General features: G+C 42.4%; 1 protein-coding gene across 4 annotated transcripts in view; it reads left to right on the top strand.

Annotated features, from left to right (window-relative positions):
- The window catches only part of dnm2a (dynamin 2a), a 117,637-nt gene extending 105,209 nt beyond the window's left edge, over positions 1 to 12,428 (top strand). For all 4 annotated transcript variants that reach the window (XM_060942482.1, XM_060942480.1, XM_060942481.1 and 1 more), the window contains 4 exons: positions 4,607 to 4,771; positions 8,198 to 8,421; positions 8,498 to 8,731; positions 9,435 to 12,428. In XM_060942482.1, the coding sequence (XP_060798465.1) occupies positions 4,607 to 4,771; positions 8,198 to 8,421; positions 8,498 to 8,731; positions 9,435 to 9,504 (693 nt within the window). In that variant the 3' untranslated portion in view covers positions 9,505 to 12,428. The remainder of the gene's footprint in view (positions 1 to 4,606; positions 4,772 to 8,197; positions 8,422 to 8,497; positions 8,732 to 9,434) is intronic.
- Positions 12,429 to 16,498: the final 4,070 nt, after the last annotated feature.

Here is a 16,498-nt window from a genome sequence, read left to right as displayed (position 1 = left end):
GATTTTACGTCTAGAAAATTAAATGACAAGTTTAACACTGGGGATGGGAATAAAATAAAAGGCTTAAAATTTGTCCAAACGTTCGGTACAATTGTTATCAAATCAGCTGCGTCCAATCAGCTTATAATTGTGATTAAAAAAAGGTTATAAAAGTATGTCACTCTAATATTGGAACGATTTATCATGATTACAAGATTATATCATTTTTCCTAGCTGGAGCAGAAAATAACGAGACCGTCAGTGACGGCGTAGCTCACTCCGGCCCCGTCTAGTCCAGAAGGAACGATCTAAAGTTGCGCAATAAATTCTGCAAGCTATATACAGTGGGGCAAAAAAGTATTTAGTCAGTCACCATATTGTGCAAGTTGTCCCACTTAAAAAGATGAGAGAGGCCTGTAATTTTCATCATAGGTACACTTCAACTATGAGAGACAAAATGAGAAAAAAAATCCAGAAAATCACATTGTAGGATTTTTAAAGAATTTATTTGCAAATTATGGTGGAAAATAAGTATTTGGTCAATAACAAAAGTTCATCTCAATACTTTGTTATATACCCTTTGTTGGCAATGACCGAGGTCAAACGTTTTCTGTAAGTCTTCACAAGGTTTTCACACACTGTTGCTGGTATTTTGGCCCATTCCTCCATGCAGATCTCCTCTAGAGCAGTGATGTTTTGGGGCTGTTGCTGGGCAACACGGACTTTCAACTCCCTCCAAAGATTTTCTATGGGGTTGAGATCTGGAGACTGGCTAGGCCACTCCAGGACCTTGAAATGCTTCTTACGAAGCCACTCCTTCGTTGCCCGGGCGGTGTGTTTGGGATCATTGTCATGCTGAAAGACCCAGCCACGTTTCATCTTCAATGCCCTTGCTGATGGAAGGTTTTCACTCAAAATCTCACGATACATGGCCCCATTCATTCTTTCCTTTACACGGATCAGTCGTCCTGGTCCCTTTGCAGAAAAACAGCCCCAAAGCATGATGTTTCCACCCCCATGCTTCACAGTAGGTATGGTGTTCTTTGGATGCAACTCAGCATTCTTTCTCCTCCAAACACGACAAGTTGAGTTTTTATCAAAAAGTTCTATTTTGGTTTCATCTGACCATATGACATTCTCCCAATCCTCTTCTGGATCATCCAAATGCTCTCTAGCAAACTTCAGACGGGCCTGGACATGTACTGGCTTAAGCAGGGGGGCACGTCTGGCACTGCAGGATTTGAGTCCCTGGCGGTGTAGTGTGTTACTGATGGTAGCCTTTGTTACTTTGGTCCCAGCTCTCTGCAGGTCATTCACTAGGTCCCCCCGTGTGGTTCTGGGATTTTTGCTCACCGTTCTTGTGATCATTTTGACCCCACGGGGTGAGATCTTGCGTGGAGCCCCAGATCGAGGGAGATTATCAGTGGTCTTGTATATCTTCCATTTTCTAATAATTGCTCCCACGGTTGATTTCTTCACACCAAGCTGCTTACCTATTGCAGATTCAGTCTTCCCAGCCTGGTGCAGGTCTACAATTTTGTTTCTGGTGTCCTTTGACAGCTCTTTGGTCTTGGCCATAGTGGAGTTTGGAGTGTGACTGTTTGAGGTTGTGGACAGGTGTCTTTTATACTGATAACGAGTTCAAACAGGTGCCATTAATACAGGTAACGAGTGGAGGACAGAGGAGCCTCTTAAAGAAGAAGTTACAGGTCTGTGAGAGCCAGAAATCTTGCTTGTTTGTAGGTGACCAAATACTTATTTTACCGAGGAATTTACCAATTAATTCATTAAAAATCCTACAGTGTGATTTCCTGGATTCTTTCCCCCCATTCTGTCTCTCATAGTTGAAGTGTACCTATGATGAAAATTACAGGCCTCTCTCATCTTTTTAAGTGGGAGAACTTGCACAATTGGTGACTGACTAAATACTTTTTTGCCCCACTGTAGAAGCGATATCCACCCAGGCCTGTTTACCAGAAAGAATCCAAAACGGTGAGAAATTGACTGAGAAGAAGCGATTTTTTTTTTTTTTTGAACTGCTCACTCATTAAGGTTTAATTAGTCCATAACTTCATTAACAATCGTAATAAAACAAATCTAGGTAGAAGTTCTATGCACCCTAGGTCCCCCTACCTTCATGAGAGAAAGAATCAAAATCAGTGAAGAACTGAGGGAGAAGAAGCGATTTGTGTGGAAACTGTTCATTAGGGATTGATTAATTATTCCATAAATTTATTATTAATTGCAATTATGAAAATTTGTGTAGAAGCTATTCATACGCACCCCAGGTAGACTGACCTTCCTGCCAAAAAGAATAAAAATCAGTGAAGAATTAAGAGAGAAGAAGCAATTTTTCGTGAAACGTGGACGACGGACTACAGACAGACAACGGACGACACACGATGGCATAAACTCATCGCCTTGGTTGAGCTGATGATGGCGGTCATAAATACATTTATTTCTGACAGGGCCTTGCATGCAGTGGCACGAAGATATGAAGTTTATCACGAGTCAGTGAAGCGAACGAGTGATATATTTTTCAACATGACAAGATAAACTTCGTCTTTGTGCCACCATGTAATGTTCTTTATATTATATGGACACATCCACAAAAAAAAAAATACACACGTGAATGAAAAGAATTTTAATTTTGAACCGGTTCGCCATTTTGACAAGTCAGTGGGAAAACACTGGGAGTGAAATATCAGGAATTATCCATACAGGACGCTTTTTCAATGGAATAAAAACATGGGTTCCGTTCATTTGGTTTGATAGCATGCAATATTGTTAGCATATCGCTCATCCTATGTGTATTACGTCACTCTACCCAATGGAGAATGAGCGTTGAATAGGGTTTACGATATTGCATGGTTGTCAAGACAACATGACCTCGCACATCGGAGACGTAAAACTTCTGCGCTTGCGAGCGACTGTGACAATTTGTAAACGAACATGGCCGCCAGGCTTGCTTCATTAAATACGGAAGATTTTGAGAGAATTTTGAAAGAGAAAAAGATGTGTAGAACACCCGAAAGGAATGCATATGTATAATAATAATAATAATAATGGCTTTTCATATTCCATTCAGCTACTCGTTTTTGACTTGTTCAATATCATGCTAGCTGAATGGAATATATCTGATATACAACTCCGATTCCAAAAAAGTTGGGACAAAGTACGAATTGTAAATAAAAATGGAATGCAATGATGTGAAAGTTTCAAAATTCCATATTTTATTCAGAATAGAACATAGATGACATATCAAATGTTTAAACTGAGAAAATGTATCATTTAAAGAGAAAAATGAGGTGATTTTAAATTTCATGACGACAACAACACATCTCAAAGTTGGGACAAGGCCATGTTTCCCACTGTGAGACATCCCCTTTTCTCTTTACAACAGTCTGTAAACGTCTGGGGACTGAGGAGACAAGTTGCTCAAGTTTAGGGATAGGAATGTTAACCCATTCTTGTCTAATGTAGGATTCTAGTTGCTCAACTGTCTTAGGTCTTTTTTGTCGTATCTTCTGTTTTATGATGCGCCAAATGTTTTCTATGGGTGAAAGATCTGGACTGCAGGCTGGCCAGTTCAGTACCCGGACCCTTCTTCTACGCAGCCATGATGCTGTAATTGATGCAGTATGTGGTTTGGCATTGTCATGCTGGAAAATGCAAGGTCTTCCCTGAAAGAGACGTCGTCTGGATGGGAGCATATGTTGCTCTAGAACCTGGATATACCTTTCAGCATTGATGGTGTCTTTCCAGATGTGTAAGCTGCCCATGCCACACGCACTAATGCAACCCCATACCATCAGAGATGCAGGCTTCTGAACTGAGCGCTGATAACAACTTGGGTTCTCCTTCTCCTCTTTAGTCCGAATTCCCTTTACTGTCTATCTGCGCATCTCAGAATGACACAGGACAATGGGCGAACTAGATTTTTTTTTTTTTTTTTTCCCCAGCCATGGTACGCCGGAAATCCGGTGCAGCGCCGGAACGCTATCACCCCTGTGATCAGCATGGTTCTGTCTTAATGTGTATATACTTATCAAGCCAGAATTATCGATTGTTTAGTATGAAGGATGCATGTAAATATTTTGTAGGCCAAAGCAAATGAAAAATTTGAATTATCTTCTTATTCATGTATGAACAAATCCAGTCAGATGTAAGTTATGCTAATTTACGTTTAGTGATAGCCACCAAATGCCAAAACTCACAGAAAGAGCTCCTTCTGAGTGCAGTGTGTGATGGCTGATTCATCTAATAATGCAGCTCAGCCACTGCAACTCATCAGCTACAGTAGAGACACATTACTGCGTTTCTCCTTTTATAGGGTGCCATTACTTTTGTCCTTATTGAATGATTGATTTAAATGTGAGTTTGAAGTTGAACAATCGAGGTTCACATTAGTGAATCTACTTGTATGTAAATTTAGACAAACTTGGGAGCAAATTGTAGGATGCAAAGGTTTTTTGTTTTTCTTTTTTTTTTTCACACCAATTCGATTTTTATGACGTCATATATTTCCTGTGCAAATCCTCCAGCGAATGAGTTACTAATAAATCTATTTGTAGCCAGCTTGATTGTGTGTGTGTGTGTGTGTGTGTGTGTGTGTGTGTGTGTGTAGACAGAGGCAGATGAGGGAGCTCCAGTAGACACCTTCTCCATGGACCCTCAGCTGGAGAGGCAGGTGGAAACGATCCGTAACCTGGTGGACTCCTACATCGGCATCGTCAACAAGACCATCAGAGACCTGATGCCTAAGACCATCATGCACCTCATGATCAACAACGTATGTCAGCACCGTGTGTGTGTGCGTGAGAAGCCAGGTCATGTCGTGGTGCAGTTTCGGTGTGCGTGGGTTGGCTTTCGGAATGACGTTCACGTGGAAACGTATGAACTTGCTCATTTCTAAATCTTTGTCCTCTCCGTGAACGCTGAACATGAACCTTCATCTCGTTTTATTGTTGTGTGTGTGTGTGTGTGTGTGTGTGTGTGTGTGTGTGTGTGTGTGCGAGCGAGCGAGCGAGACATCATGAGGTTCGTTTCCCAAAAGCCCTTCAACCTCTTATCGTTGACTTGAGGAGAAACAAAGAGACTGTGAAACCGAAACCGACGTATGCATCACCGCAGTGCACACGTCAGTACAGTCATTTTATTTTACACTCGGTGTGACTTAGCAAACTTGGATCTGATGTAAATGAGTTTAGTCATTTTGGATGGAAACAAACACTCAGTCAAACATTTGCATCCACACACGTGACTAATCGACAAGTGTATTTAAATGTTTGGGGAAAAAAACCCATGACCGAGTGGTGGGATTTGTTTTTTTGTTTTGTTTTGTTTTGACAGCTAGATTTTTCACAGCACGTTTAGAGTGTTTAATACCTTTAGAGAAAAAGCAGAGGATTTGTGGATACTGTAGGTACAGGTCAGATTTAGTTTATTCTTATTGTAAAGAAGCATCCTGTTTACTGTGTTTATTCTCGACGGTGTTGTAGCAATCAAATAAACAAGTACTGAACAAACAGCTACAGTCTTGAACTGCTAAAGGGAGGGTTTTTTTAATAAAAGGACTATAACTAGATTTTCATTTCCTGAAGTAAATACACCATGTCAAAGATTACTAGTATGTTGCTAGGCAGTTGCTATGGTATGCCAGGTGGTTGCTAGGGTCGTGCTATGGTATCCCAGGTGGATTCTAGGGTGTTGTTAAGGTTGTACTGTGGTATCCCAGATGGTTGCTAGGGTGTTGCTAGGGTCGTGCTGTAGGATCCCAGGTGGTTGCTAGGGTCGTGCTATGGTATCCCAGGTGGATTCTAGGGTGTTGCTAGGGTTGTGCTGTGGGATCCCAGGTGGTTGCTAGGGTCGTGCTATGGTATCCCAGGTGGATTCTAGGGTGTTGTTAAGGTTGTACTGTGGTATCCCAGATGGTTGCTAGGGTGTTGCTAGGATCGTGCTATGGTATTCCAGGTGGTTTCTAGGGTGTTGCTAGGGTCGTGCTGTGGGATCCCAGGTGGTTGCTAGGGTCGTGCTATGGTATCCCAGGTGGATTCTAGGGTGTTGTTAAGGTTGTACTGTGGTATCCCAGATGGTTGCTAGGGTGTTGCTAGGGTCGTGCTGTGGGATCCCAGGTGGTTGCTAGGGCCGTGCTGTGGGATCCCAGGTGGTTGCTAGGGCCGTGCTGTGGGATCCCAGGTGGTTGCTAGGGCCGTGCTGTGGGATCCCAGGTGGTTGCTAGGGTCGTGCTATGGTATCCCAGGTGGATTCTAGGGTGTTGCTAGGGTCGTGCTGTGGGATCCCAGGTGGTTGCTAGGGTCGTGCTGTAGGATCCCAGGTGGTTGCTAGGGTCGTGCTATGGTATCCCAGGTGGATTCTAGGGTGTTGCTAGGGTTGTGCTGTGGGATCCCAGGTGGTTGCTAGGGTCGTGCTATGGTATCCCAGGTGGATTCTAGGGTGTTGTTAAGGTTGTACTGTGGTATCCCAGATGGTTGCTAGGGTGTTGCTAGGATCGTGCTATGGTATTCCAGGTGGTTTCTAGGGTGTTGCTAGGGTCGTGCTGTGGGATCCCAGGTGGTTGCTAGGGTCGTGCTATGGTATCCCAGGTGGATTCTAGGGTGTTGTTAAGGTTGTACTGTGGTATCCCAGATGGTTGCTAGGGTGTTGCTAGGGTCGTGCTGTGGGATCCCAGGTGGTTGCTAGGGCCGTGCTGTGGGATCCCAGGTGGTTGCTAGGGCCGTGCTGTGGGATCCCAGGTGGTTGCTAGGGCCGTGCTGTGGGATCCCAGGTGGTTGCTAGGGTCGTGCTATGGTATCCCAGGTGGATTCTAGGGTGTTGTTAAGGTTGTACTGTGGTATCCCAGATGGTTGCTAGGGCCGTGCTGTGGGATCCCAGGTGGTTGCTAGGGCCATGCTGTGGGATCCCAGGTGGTTGCTAGGGCCATGCTGTGGGATGCCAGGTGGTTGCTAGGGCCATGCTGTGGGATGCCAGGTGGTTACTAGGGCCGTGCTGTGGGATGCCAGGTGGTTGCTAGGGCCGTGCTGTGGGATCCCAGGTGGTTGCTAGGGCCGTGCTGTGGGATCCCAGGTGGTTGCTAGGGTCGTGCTGTGGGATCCCAGGTGGTTGCTAGGGTCGTGCTGTGGGATGCCAGGTGGTTGCTAGGGTCGTGCTGTGGGATCCCAGGTGGTTGCTAGGGCCGTGCTGTGGGATCCCAGGTGGTTGCTAGGGCCGTGCTGTGGGATCCCAGGTGGTTGCTAGGGCCGTGCTGTGGGATGCCAGGTGGTTGCTAGGGCCGTGCTGTGGGATGCCAGGTGGTTGCTAGGGCCGTGCTGTGGGATCCCAGGTGGTTGCTAGGGCCGTGCTGTGGGATGCCAGGTGGTTGCTAGGGCCGTGCTGTGGGATCCCAGGTGGTTGCTAGGGCCGTGCTGTGAGATGCCAGGTGGTTGCTAGGGCCGTGCCGTGGGATGCCAGGTGGTTGCTAGGGCCGTGCCGTGGGATGCCAGGTGGTTGCTAGGGCCGTGCTGTGGGATGCCAAGTGGTTGCTAGGGCCGTGCTGTGGGATGCCAGGTGGTTGCTAAACAATGGTCTTAAATAAGTTCCTGGTCCTCAGGTAGTTTCTAAGATAAAGAGGAAAATCAAAGCTCTAAAGCAGTTCCTGATCCAGTCCTCAGTAGGTTCTTGCACAGAGGCCAGGTTCTGCTCTGAAGTTTGGTTCTTGGACTAAAGTTCTTTGTCTTGAGGAGGATTTTGGTCGGAAGTTAGTTCCTGGTTCAAAGGTGCTGATATTAAGTCAGTTCCTGGGTGAACATTTCTGTCCTGTTGGTTTTTATTAATGAAAGGTAAAACATTGCTGGTTGATTTTTAATCATATAGTTTTAAACATTTTCCCAACTTCCAAAAATGTTTTAATTGGAATGATTTGTAGCTCAGTTTAATTTTTTTGTCCCGTATCCCTGAGTGTTACAAAAGATACTTTAAGATAAAGCCCTGTTAGTGCTCGCACACTCTGTCCGTCGGTTCCTGCAGGACGTGCGTCTGGTTTAGTTTTCCTCTGAGGAAGCTGGAAGAGTAAATTAAATACGCTTCCTTCACTCTCCTGCTGCTTTACGGTTAATTTCTCTTTTCAGAATTGGGGTAGACTGTGAGCATCCAGAAGCCAGCGTTAGTGACTCCTGGTGGTTGCACGTTGCACACGCGCCTCTTCTCTGTGTGTCCTCAGGCAAAGGACTTCATCCACTCGGAGCTGCTGGCCTACCTGTACTCTTCAGGGGATCAGAACAGTCTGATGGAGGAGTCGGCCGATCAGGCTCAGAGGAGGGACGAGATGCTGCGCATGTACCACGCCCTCAAGGAGGCACTCAGCATCATCGGTGACATCAGCACCTCCACCGTCTCCGTGCCCATGCCTCCGCCCGTCAATGACACCTGGATCCAGGAGGCCAGGTGGGTGTCGTCACGTTTAAGGACCATTTTTACTGTCGAATGCATAATTTACACCCCCCGTCTCTGTCGTTCACAGCCCCACCCCTCAGCGAAGGCCAAACTCCATGGCCCCGCCCCCTAGCAGGCCTCCAGCAGTAAGAGGCCCTACTCCCGGGCCTCCTCTAAACCCTTCCCCTGCTTTTGGTGCTCCTCCCATCCCGTCAAGACCGGGACAGCCCAGCAACGCCTTCAGCAACAGCGGTCAGGACCCGTTCAGTGCACCGCCTCAGGTGCCCTCTCGCCCGGCGCGCGTTCCCCCTGGGGTGCCCAGGTAAAGCTGTGTGTGTTTTAATGATTTTTTTTTTTCCCTTCCTGTTCACTGATGCTCGCTCATGTACTCTGACATCACTGTGGGATTTACTCATGTCTCTCATAATCTGACAGCAGATTACACTCTCTGTAACATCACGGCTCACCTTTCAGTCTCTCTTTCGTTCTTTACTTTCACTTTTATGCTCTGACTCGTATTCCAGTCAGAGGGCAGCTCAAATACTGCGTCATATTTGTACGAGATAAAGACTTTTTTTTTTTTTAAGCGATCTCAAACATAAAGGACAAGCAAACCAGGTTTATCTGTTCGCTCGTAAAACCGAAAGTAGGTGCAAATTCTAGACTCACAATCCCAGAATGAATGCAGTTCAGCGATACGGCGCTGAGGAGCAGAAGTAGTTCAGCTCGGCGAGTAAAGAAAGCGTCCACAAGATGACGCTGTTGGCGTGAAAGAACTCGGAAGCTTTTTGAAGGAGGAGGTGAGAGAGCTGGACGGACGAAAGGACTAAAGCGCCGCTGCATCGCTGTCTTTAGGCGGAGATGAAAAGAGGGTTAAATTAAATCAGCTGCCTTCGGGATGGAACAAAGTCTGACTTTCCTTCTTGTGCTTACTTTCATGTTCTCTCTCTCTCTCTCTCTCTCTCTCTCTCTGTGTGTTGGTGGAATGTCTCTTCTCATCCTCTCTCACTCTTCTCTCCCTGCAGCCGAAGACCTCCTGGCGCTCCCACCCGGCCCACCATAATCCGCCCTGCTGAGCCCTCCCTTCTAGACTAGGCCTTCACTACACACACACACACACACACACACACACACACACACACACCTGCAAATATGGGCCAATAAAGAGAAACCGAGAGCGGGGAGGAGGCTGCAGGGTTAGAACACTGCGGATTTGGGGGATTTGTATCTGTACATCTGCCCTGACCAATAAATATCCACCTGTTTAGTTCATTCAGACTGTTTTCTGAGTAAAAAAATAAATAAAAAGCTGCTAATTTCCTTCTTTAGGCACAAGATTGAAATTCCATATGCAGACTGTGTCCTTAGTACAATTAGTCAAACCACTTCTTTCTTTTTTTTTTTTTCTTCCCTTCATTATTTACTCGGTTGGCCTCCAGGGGGCGCTGCTTTAACCATGCGTCAATGAGATTCACATTGGGTGATTTGTGTTTTTGTTTTTTTGTTTTTCCCTTGAATGTAAAACAGCATCTGCTCACTAGGAACTAGCCGAGACTTTTTTTTTTTTTCATTTATAGTATATATAAATATAATTTTTTTTTTAACCCATCTCGACTAACAGAAAAGAAAAGATGCTGTTATACTTGTGACTCTTCCATGATCATCTTCCCAGCCGTTAGAATCCAGCGATCACTCCGTAGTTTAAGTCTCGAACCACTGTTTAAAGAGCGCTGAGGTTTTTATTAGCAGGAGGTCTGGATTCTCCGACGTAAACGGCGTGTTAAACGCATAGACGCCGCTGTTTAACGATTTCGACTTCGTAACAGCAGTCCGTGTATATGAAAAATAATCTGGAAGCGCAGTAACCACTCGCGTGCTGGGAATTATTCCGTCTTGGCTACTATAGCATCTCAGGTTTTCCTGACTGGTTCACCTAATTTAGTCGTGTTTATATAATTTAAATTCATCTCTCGAGGCCTCGGTTGCCTTTATTTCATGTCGTTCAGGGACGGAACGAGGATCGTTTGGAGCGTACGAAGGACGTAAAGGGGTAGTTTGACTAAACGGTCGCGAACAAGAGATTATAGTTAGCGGATGAGCGACGAGGCAGATATATCGGAAATACAGACTCAAATTTTTACGATGTGTTTCTTGCGCGAGCGAAACAGTAACCTCGGTTAAGTTATTTATTAAGTGAATAGAACGAATATGAAACAGCTGGTACATTTGGTCTTCGAGAGGATGTTAGAGAGGATGTCTTGACCAGTCCTGGGGGTGGGGGGAGGGGTGCGTTTGTTGTTTTTTGCATGAATTAATCCTATTGTTAGCATAATTTGGTCCAAACTACCCCTCAGGTCGGAGATTTTAACCCAGATTGGATGGAACTGTATGAACAGGGTCTCAAAATGGAGCCCTTTTTTTTAGCGCTGATTACGTACATGGACTGTAATATGCTTCCTTTTTTTAAAGTAATAATAGTAATCAAAAAGGAAAAGTCGTGTTCGTTTGTGTATCAGCGAATGGAAATGCAAAGATGCTGATGTTGCAAGACATTGGTGCTTTTAAAGTTGGTTACTAATAAACGTATTAACAGGGCTAGGGGACGGGGGACGGCTTTGGGAAAGTATACACTTGCAGTTTGGGTTATTATTATTATTATTATTTTTCCCTTTTTGAGTGTATTATTTATAACCCGGGCATTTGTCATCGATGTTTTTTGATTTCCTTTTTCTTTTGTTGTTGTTGTTGTTTGTCACTTTGCTTTCGGAGAAATGACACGTAGGACAGTGCAGGGAGAAGGTCTGAAAACGCCACGTCTCGTCTCGTCTCGAATGAATGAATATGAATGAATGAATAAATAAGAGCTGCAGGAGGGGGAGGGGCTAAGGAATTACAATTGGACCTAGCATCAGTCCCTGTGGGTTTCCTCTGATCAGATCGCAGAATGACGGTCTTTGGTGTTTGATTTTATTTAACAAGTTCAAAAAGGGTGTTAGCGTTGATAAGGATCATGATGGTGGTGATTTTTTCTGGGTTTTGCCTTCGGATTAATTTGCGATTTAAACTCTGACATGGAGAAGGGAAGGGGCGTGTCTGGATAATTCCAGTATCTCAAAATGAAATGCGTACGTTAACTGATTTAAAATAAGCTCGAATTTACAGCGAGGACAATTCTCTGATTCGCTGTGGCTACAATAACAATAAAAATGTCCAGTCCTGTGCAAAAGTCTTGGCACTTTTTTTTTTTGCCTCCCATAAAAACTTTGTTATAGATTTCAATTTTACGACTTCTACACTGAGTCAAAACATTACAGAAACATTTTAGAGTTCCAAACGTTAATTTTTTTCCAGCACAAAATTAAATGTTACAGGACAGAAAAAGGTTTGTATCTGAGCAGCGTATTCCATAAGAGAACACTTTTCAGATTAAAAAAGAAAACATAACGAAGGCTGCTGAGTTTTGGTGCAAAATGAAGAAGCGAGTGGGACAGTCAAAGTGTCCAGAAGAACTGCGGCTGGTTCTGGAAGACGCTCAGTAAAACCTACAGCTCATTTCCGCATAAAACTGCACTCACTGCAGTCACTGAGACGCCTATGGGTCGTCTCACACCAAATATCGACTTTATATTGATTTATGATGGTTTACTGCTGTTTGAAACATTTTCGTTTCATTATTTTGAAGCCGTTTTTGGTCTGCAGTATTTCTTTACATGTACCGAAGACTTTTCCACAGGACTGAATGACTTCTTGTAGCCACGCCTTTGTAACGGACCGTGTAGAGCGTAATCTCTCCTCCGAAACTCTCCACGCGTCTCATCTTTTCGGTTTCTGGATGACCACCCTGTATAGTTCTCCTGTTTGTACTTAAAATTTTATTTTATTTTATTTTTTGTTTCTTTTGAAATCATCAATCCTTGTCAAGTGCCTCTGTAGCAATTAATGCACTCTGAGCAAATGATAAATGGTGGAAAATTGGAAAAAACAAAGGAGCTAATAAAGAGGTATTGTGTACAATAAAAGGGACTTCCTGTGGTGATTGGTGTTTCCTTGTGTCCTTTATTTCCTTTCTGTCTCCTGTCCATCTGCATGTGGCTGTTTCACGCTGGGAGCGTTGTTCTAATGAACATGAACGTCGTTAGATATTAGACGTACAGGGTTTCTGCAGGTCTGCGGTCCTCAGATTGATCGATTTGATTTGAACTTGCGTTTAACGCCTTATTTTATGAATTCTGTTCCGTTCATATGTATACTGCAGTGCAAAAGTTTGCATTTTCTGACTGTCACGCTGTTGTAGGAAAATAATCAACGACAGGGTGCTGTAATGAAGCGAAAGCACTGTTGACAGCGCAGACTTGATTCTTTTTCCAATAACACCACATCCCAAAGTGATGACTTTTTAGTTTAATTTATAATTAGGCGATGATTATAATTGACTTATTTTTATGTATTTTTATCCATTTATAGTCACGTTTACTCTTATAGACCGTCCATGAGACACGTTATCACTGATTTTATGTCTATAAGAAGCCCCTTATCAATATCGCCGCTTGTCACATTAATAATAATAATAATAATAGTTTATGAATTATATAGCATATTTTACATGCATATACAACCCCGATTCCAAAAAAGTTGGGACAAAGTACAAATTGTAAATGAAAACGGAATGCAATGATGTGGAAGTTTCAAAATTCCATATTTTATTCAGAATAGAACATAGATGACATATCAAATGTTTAAACTGAGAAAATGTATCATTTAAAGAGAAAAATTAGGTGATTTTTAAATTTCATGACAACACATCTCAAAGTTGGGACAAAGCCATGTTTCCCACTGTGAGACATCCCCTTTTCTCTTTACAACAGTCTGTAAACGTCTGGGGACTGAGGAGACAAGTTGCTCAAGTTTAGGGATAGGAATGTTAACCCATTCTTGTCTAATGTAGGATTCTAGTTGCTCAACTGTCTTAGGTCTTTTTTGTTGTATCTTCCGTTTTATGATGCGCCAAATGTTTTCTATGGGTGAAAGATCTGGACTGCAGGCTGGCCAGTTCAGTACCCGGACCCTTCTTCTACGCAGCCATGATGCTGTAATTGATGCAGTATGTGGTTTGGCATTGTCATGTTGGAAAATGCAAGGTCTTCCCTGATAGAGACGTCGTCTGGATGGGAGCATATGTTGCTCTAGAACCTGGATATACCTTTCAGCATTGATGGTGTCTTTCCAGATGTGTAAGCTGCCCATGCCACACGCACTAATGCAACCCCATACCATCAGAGATGCAGGCTTCTGAACTGAGCGCTGATAACAACTCGGGTCGTCCTTCTCCTCTTTAGTCCGAATGACACGGCGTCCCTGATTTCCATAAAGAACTTCAAATTTTGATTCGTCTGACCACAGAACAGTTTCCACTTTGCCACAGTCCATTTTAAATGAGCCTTGGCCCAGAGAAGACGTCTGCGCTTCTGGATCATGTTTAGATATGGCTTCTTCTTTGAACTATAGAGTTTTAGCTGGCAACGGCGGATGGCACGGTGAATTGTGTTCACAGATAATGTTCTCTGGAAATATTCCTGAGCCCATTTTGTGATTTCCAATACAGAAGCATGCCTGTATGTGATGCAGTGCCGTCTAAGGGCCCGAAGATCACGGGCACCCAGTATGGTTTTCCGGCCTTGACCCTTACGCACAGAGATTCTTCCAGATTCTCTGAATCTTTTGATGATATTATGCACTGTAGATGATGATATGTTCAAACTCTTTGCAATTTTACACTGTCGAACTCCTTTCTGATATTGCTCCACTATTTGTCGGCGCAGAATTAGGGGGATTGGTGATCCTCTTCCCATCTTTACATCTGAGAGCCGCTGCCACTCCAAGATGCTCTTTTTATACCCAGTCATGTTAATGACCTATTGCCAATTGACCTGATGAGTTGCAATTTGGTCCTCCAGCTGTTCCTTTTTTGTACCTTTAACTTTTCCAGCCTCTTATTGCCCCTGTCCCAACTTTTTTGAGATGTGTTGCTGTCATGAAATTTCAAATGAGCCAATATTTGGCATGAAATTTCAAAATGTCTCACTTTCGACATTTGATATGTTGTCTTTGTTCTATTGTGAATACAATATCAGTTTTTGAGATTTGTAAATTATTGAATTCCGTTTTTATTTACAATTTGTACTTTGTCCCAACTTTTTTGGAATCGGGGTTGTATGACCAAATGCGCTTAAAATATTGTACATAAATGAAATAAAAGATGCAAATATAAATGAAATGATATCCTAAAGATAATATAAAAATATCGCTAAGCTGTAGAATACACACGTATAAAATTCTGAAAATAAAAATTATTAAAAGCTAAATTAAAGTAAAATGTCAAACGTATATTCTATCCTGAAGATGTTGTAGCTTTTCCTTTGACCGTGTGGGGGGATGTTAACTTTTGCACTGTACTGTTTAATTCATTTTAGTTTAGCTAGCTGGTATTGAGTTAGCATGTAGCAAAATATCAACATAAAGAAATGTAGCTAAAGAACTGCGAATACTCTCACTGTGTACTTTTTTTTCCTTCATTTTCCGAGTTAAATGACACTGAAGAAGATGCGCCGCAGGTCTCTGCAGACACTCTGCACTCACCGTGTGCTACTCCTGATCTTATAGCACTAGTACTTGTGACTCTCGTGTCTTATTCAGAGAGCTTTTAATTCTCTCGATGGTGGTGTTCCTGATAGTGGTCTTCTAACACTGACATGGTGAGCTGAATCATCAGTAATAGGCATGTAACGATACGATTCACGATATTGGGATCACGATTTGATTTTCCCCATGTTTTTGGGGAAAATAAATAAATGAAGAAAATTTTATTACCAAAAAAAAAAAAATATATATATATATGAGTGATTCCACGCTTATGGGTACTGAAATGGGGACATGAACTTATTTTTAAAAATTCACCTAAAACCATTTCTTTTTTTACCATCAGGTCACAAAACATGTAATCTTTAATGAATGATATGTTAAAAGATAACTTTAATTTTCTGAGATGTAATAAAAACATATTTATATGCCAAAGTCAAGCCTATGAGTTCCAAAATGATGTCTGTTCCATTACTTCTGTTACGATTGTCCATCTCGCGTCTGTTACAAATTAATTACAATCTAGCTATATACCATGTTAATCTTATTGAAAGAATGTGTATGTTTATTCTACTACACGTTTATTAATTATATTTGCTAAAACATCACCTTCCTATGTTTCAAAAAGTAATTCTACATTGTTAAAATTGAGAATATATATGTCCACAACACTTCTGTTACGTTCTGACTTTGGCATATAAATATGTTTTTATTACATCTCAGAAAATTAAAGTTATCTTTTAACATATCATTCATTAAAGATTACATGTTTTGTGACCTGATGGTAAAAAAAGAAATGGTTTTAGGTGAATTTTTAAAAATAAGTTCATGTCCCCATTTCAGTACCCATAAGCGTGGAATCACTCATATATTTTATATATATATATATATATATATATATATATATATATATATATATATATATAATTCATTGCCCTATTCTTTATCAACTTAAATATTCCTTTATTTTTTTTTTAAGAACCAACAATAATTATTTAACCACATTTGCAAAGATAGGAGTAAAATATAACACAATTCCAAAAAAGTTGGGACGTTGTGTAAACTGTAAATAAAAACAGAATGCGATAATTTACAAATTATGGAAACCCTATATTTCATTGAAAATAGTACAAGGACAACATATCAAATGTTGGCTTTCAGAAAACGGGCACTTTTGAATTTGATGTCAGCAACACATTTCAGAAAAGTTGGGACAGGGGCGTGTTTACCACTGTTGCATCACCTCTACTTTTAACAACACCTTGTAAACGTTTGGGAATTGAGGAGACCAACTGCTGTAGTTTTGAAAGAGATTCTCCCATTCTTGCCTGATATACGATTTCAGTTGCTTAAATTTGTATCGCGATTTATCATTGCACCATACATCGTTACATGCCTATTCTGCAAAGTGAACTAAATCATAGACAAAGACGAAACTGTCCAGAGTTGTCAT

The sequence above is a fragment of the Neoarius graeffei genome, chromosome 16, assembly GCF_027579695.1.
Source record: "Neoarius graeffei isolate fNeoGra1 chromosome 16, fNeoGra1.pri, whole genome shotgun sequence".
Classification (NCBI taxonomy): domain Eukaryota; kingdom Metazoa; phylum Chordata; class Actinopteri; order Siluriformes; family Ariidae; genus Neoarius; species Neoarius graeffei.
The sequence above is the reverse complement of the archived record's forward strand: the minus strand, read 5'-3'. Positions and strand labels throughout refer to the sequence as shown.